The sequence below is a fragment of the Ictalurus punctatus genome, chromosome 2, assembly GCF_001660625.3.
Source record: "Ictalurus punctatus breed USDA103 chromosome 2, Coco_2.0, whole genome shotgun sequence".
Taxonomy (NCBI): domain Eukaryota; kingdom Metazoa; phylum Chordata; class Actinopteri; order Siluriformes; family Ictaluridae; genus Ictalurus; species Ictalurus punctatus.
Window position 1 is genome coordinate 37,868,458 of NC_030417.2, and position 5,527 is coordinate 37,873,984.

General features: G+C 42.0%; 1 protein-coding gene across 1 annotated transcript; it reads left to right on the forward strand.

The window, feature by feature from the left end:
- Positions 1–2,778: 2,778 nt before the first annotated feature.
- LOC128629556 (retinoic acid receptor alpha-B) lies at positions 2,779–5,527 on the forward strand (the record flags this gene model as incomplete). The annotated part of the gene is made up of 5 exons (XM_053678153.1): positions 2,779–2,985; positions 3,074–3,250; positions 3,370–3,574; positions 4,081–4,239; positions 4,476–5,527. Coding segments are annotated over 5 exons (927 nt in total), but the record flags the coding sequence as incomplete, so codon positions are not given.

Genomic DNA, 5,527 nt, shown 5'->3' on the forward strand with positions numbered 1-5,527 from the left:
TTTATTTTCTTACTGCTTTCATACTTGACATTACAATAGTTTATTATTATTATTATTATTATTATTATTATTATTATTATTATTATTATTTATAATTTTAATATTAAACATTGTAATGCATCAAGATTAAAATAATCAGCCAGTGTTTATTTATATATATATATATATATATATATATATATATATATATATATATATATATATATATATTACATATATATGTCCAATGACGCTATTCACATGAAATTTTCACCAGATTTTGGTATTAACTTAAGAAATTCAAACATTAAAGTCCATAAATGAAGTTATGTGTAATAAAGAGGAATGACACAGGAAAAAAAGAATTGAACACGCTAACTGAAATGTATTTAATACTTAGTGGAGAAGCCTTTGTTTTTAATGACAGTTCAAGACGCTTCCTGTATGAAGAAATTAATGGTTGCAGTATTCAGGTGTGATTTTGGCCCGTTCTTCTAAACATATCGTCTTTAAATCTTATTCAATTGGATTCGAGTCAGGTGATTGACTGGGCCATTCTTTTCTTAACATGTTCAATACTTTTTTCCTGTGTCATTCATCTTTATTACACATAACTTTATGTATGGACTTTAATGTTTTGAATTCTTTATATATCCAGATTTCTTGAGTAATATTGATGTCTGGTGAAAATTTCATGTGAATAACCTCACTGGAAATATATTTACCCTCTGTTAAGGTATTGTTTAGTCCATTTAGATATAAAATGTAATTTAAAATGTAATTTTTTAAATGTAATTTGAATTTTAATTCATTAAACAAATTTTGCATAATCTAGAAATTATTTTTACTTGCACGGTTTCGTTTATGATTTTGTCATTTTTTATATATTGTTAATTAAGCCTATTTAATCAGTTTATTTTTATATAATCTCTTATCTTTCTGCTAAATTTAATCAGTCCTATGAATAGCACTTTGCTATTGACTGCTAACGCTTAGCATTTTGCTCACCAATTGAACTCTGCTGTATTATTTGCTATTGATATTTGCTACACAACGTAAATAAAATTCTACACACCTTTGTTAATATTGCATTTTTTTGGTGTAAAAAATGAAACCCACATAGATCACATCAGACCTCTTTTCACTGTAAATGTGACACAGCAACCGACATAATTTAAGTGGAAAACAGATACTAATGTTTTAATACTAAAAATAATAAAACACAATGACCTGGTTGTGAAAGTGTGCACACCCTTTTATAATTGGGTATGTGACTGTGCTCAGAATTAACCAATCACATTCACACTCATGTTCAAAAGTAACTATCACACACCTTCCATCAATGGATTGATTCTGATTAACCCCAAATAAAGTTCAGCTGTTTTGTAAGATTTTCTTGATATTTTATTTTCATCTGACTGCTGAAGCCACGGTCTGTAAAGAGTTTACATGTACGGGATCTCATTATCAAAAGGTATCAATCAGGGTGGCGCTACAAAAGCATTTCAAAAGCATTAGATGTACCCTGGAGCACTGTGACGGCCATCATCAACAAGGGGAGAAAATGGGGCACCACAGTGACATTACAGAGAACAGGAATTCCCTTAATGCAGTAGTTTTCAAAGTGGGGGCCGCCAGGGGGCGCCCAGGGGGCGCCCAGGGGGCCTCAACAATTTGGTGTGAAAAATAAATTCTCACTCTCAGACAACCACACACTCACAATCAATTCCTAATGTAATGTCATGTAAAGATGTAAGATGTAATTATTAATTTTAAAAAAAAAGGGGAATATATTCAGAAGTCTGTATTTTTAATGTGTTTTAAAGACATCTTGCAAAAGGAGGGCCTCGGTCAAATGTTAATGCCATTTGAGGGGCCTTGCCCTGGAAAAGTTTGGGAACCCCTGCCTTAATGGACAAGAAGAAAACTTATCAGGGAAGCTAGCTGTGGAAATACATGCCAAGTACTGCTCAGTCCTGGCATGTGAGAACTTTTTCTCATATTCTTCACGTCTGTGGAGAATGGGATAGGCTAGATGGAAGCCCTTTCTCACAATAACATCCAAGTTCATCTATATTTCCCCAAACCATGTAGCAAAATGATTTATCATCTTAACTCAATTAAATACCAATGAGAACATTTGAACTGATGTGTTAGACACCATTCTCCACCACCTTCTTCAAAACACCACTTTTTTTCATCACACACACACACAACACGCTGTACTGAGGGTGAGCAATCAGGCTGTGCTGTGTCATGTGACTGGATTCGATTAGAGCGGCACACAAACGTCGTTCATCACTGATATTAACAGCTTCATCTGCCGGTGCTGTGTGTGTGTGTGTGTGTGTGTGTGTGTGTTTGAGATATTCAGATCTGTTCTTCCCAAGCTTTAGCATTCACACTATCAACTTTCATTCCAAAAGGTTAGCGTGTATCGCGAATGTGCGTCCATCTTTGCCTCGCTCTTTACTGATTTTTTTTTCTTCTCCTTCTTTTCTCGTTTCTTCTGCTTTCTAAGTATCCTTTCATCATTATTACATCATTCCCAGACTGATTTTAAAGACCTGCGCTGTAGTGAGTGGGTACTTGAGGACAGACCGTGAATCCAGCAGCAAAAATAGATAGAGTTGTGGCTCCATCTAGTGGCGATGGAGTGACATTTCTTTTTTTTACGGCGGCCGTACTGCCGTCTCTGTGCTGTGTGTGTCAGGGACGTGTAGATCAGTAGGCACGGAGGCACGGGGAAAGCTCATGCACCAGGTGCACGTTTCCGAGAATCTGGCAACATAAATAAATAAATCATTGCCGGCTGGTTTGATTCGTCTCTGCTCGTCCTTCGCAGCGGTCCGGAACGACCGGAACAAGAAGAAGAAGGAGGAGAAGAAGCCGGAGTGTTCCGAGAGCTACGTGATGAGTCCCGACACGGAGCAGATGATCGAGCGCGTGAGAAAAGCTCACCAGGACACCTTTCCGTCGCTGTGCCAGCTGGGCAAATACACCACGGTGAGTGAGACGCACCATCAGAGGGCGCTAGTCCTGTGACGACTCGGCCGTGACGTGACGTGACGTGCTTTCTCGTCTTGTCCTGTAGAACAACAGCGCCGATCACAGAGTCTCTCTGGACGTGGACCTGTGGGACAAATTCAGCGAACTTTCCACCAAGTGCATCATCAAAACCGTGGAGTTCGCCAAGCAGCTGCCCGGCTTCACCACGCTGACCATCGCCGATCAGATCACGCTGCTCAAAGCGGCCTGCCTCGACATCCTGGTGAGACACACACACACACACACACACGCTACAACAACTACACTAACAATACACACTAACAAAACAGCGTAACATTCGTATCCTGTCCCGTCCTCGTATCCCGTCGTCTCCCGTCTCAGATTTTGCGGATCTGCACGCGCTACACTCCGGATCAGGACACCATGACGTTCTCGGACGGACTGACGCTGAACCGGACGCAGATGCACAACGCCGGGTTCGGGCCGCTGACCGACCTCGTGTTCGCCTTCGCTAATCAGCTGCTGCCGCTGGAGATGGACGACGCGGAGACGGGCCTGCTCAGCGCCATCTGCCTGCTCTGTGGAGGTACTGCGGGGCTTCACTAACGCGTTCGAGGTTGGATAGCGACTGCCTGCTGTGAGACAGACACGGGGTGATGTTTTAGCGGGATTAGAGTCGTCAAAATCCACATCCGAGCTGAAATGGGTTTTACTCCACTGCACGTGCAGCTAAAATGATCCAAATATTAGGCCATTTTACACCCACTCAAGAGGCAGAAAATGAGACTCTCTGACCAATCAGAATCAAGAATACAACAGCACTGTGGATATATTATGCATAAAAACCTCCAAAATGAATTCAGTGCAATTAGCCCCGCCCCCACGAGTACGACTGTTTGGGGAATACTGTAACAGTGACCAGTTAATAGCTTATATAAAACCTCCTCATGATTGCCACCAATAATACTCAGGGGGTGGGGCTAATAGCACTGATTTTTTTTTTCCTGATTAGTTGTGCATAGTGCATCATACCGTATTCTCTCTCTCTCTCTCTCTCTCTCCCTCTCTTTTTTCTTTTCTCTTTCTGTACAGACCGTCAGGACTTGGAGGAGTCGGACAAGGTCGACATCCTGCAGGAGCCGCTGCTCGAAGCCTTGAAGATCTACGTGAGGAGGAGGAGGCCTCATAAACCACACATGTTCCCCAAAATGCTGATGAAGATCACAGACCTCAGGAGCATCAGCGCTAAAGGTGAGGAACGAGAATTAAACAAACGACGACCGGGAAAGCAGACACTTCCTCCAGGCTGAAAGCTTTAGTCTTGAGGACACGTCCAGCCTGATCTGACGTTCTTTAAAAAAAAAACACTTCATTTATATACAGTTTCAATCAGAATGATTGCAGATCAGGTTTCATTATATATGTGTATGGAGGTAGAATACACACGAACACCATCTCTCTTCCTCTCTTTCCCTGTCGTTCACCAGGAGCGGAGCGAGTGATCACGCTGAAGATGGAGATCCCCGGCTCCATGCCTCCGCTCATCCAGGAGATGCTGGAGAACTCGGAGGGTTTAGAGGGCAGCAGCATGAATCCTCCCGGCAGCTGCAGCCCGAGTCTCTCACCCAGCTCGATACACAGCAGCCCGTCAACACACTCGCCCTGAATCTCTCTCGCACTCTCTCACACACACACACACACACACACACACACACACACACACACACACACACACTTATGTTAAGCACGCTCGCCCTGAACATGCTCCACGCACGCATACGTGCAGCCGAGTCAGAGAGCGTAGTTTCGGGACAATAATGTGTAACATGGCTGATTGAGACGCTCAACACACACACACACACACACACACACACACACACACAGGCTGAGCCTGAGTCACACTCGCATTATGAGCAAGATGTGTGCTTCGGTGGAACTCCTGAGGTACCGATCTGATCTAAAGCAGCTTGCACGCTTGGTTGAAACCGATTCCGATCTAATCCCAGATGGAGGATTCTGATCAGCAGCGTGGAGAAGGACGCGAGCTTGCGGACCTGGCGCGCGCTCCGAGGGACCTTTCCTATTTCCGGATGTACTCTACAGTGACGTTTTTGGATTCCCTCATCTGCAGATTTACCAAACGATGAGACGGCAACCTAGAGACACAGGACGTCCGATGTCCAAAAGTCATCAGGGACATTTATTATTATTATTATTATTATTATTATTATTATTATTATAATAATTTTTTTTTTTTTTTTTTTTTGTGTTCGTTCATTTTCTTTTCTTACAAAAAAAAAGATATATGAATATATGAATATCTATATTGACAGAAAATGAGATGATTCAAAAAAATTGTGTCGATGCGGGAAAAAAAAAACAAAAAAAAAAAACCCCCCCACCTCTCACATTTCCTCGTATTTGTCCCGAGAGACGAATAGAGTTCAGTTCTGCTCACCGTCTCGGTTCACTGCAGAAGAAGATCGTTGTGGAGGTTATGGTGATGTTTCTACGCCGTTCACTCAAGATTCTGAACAAA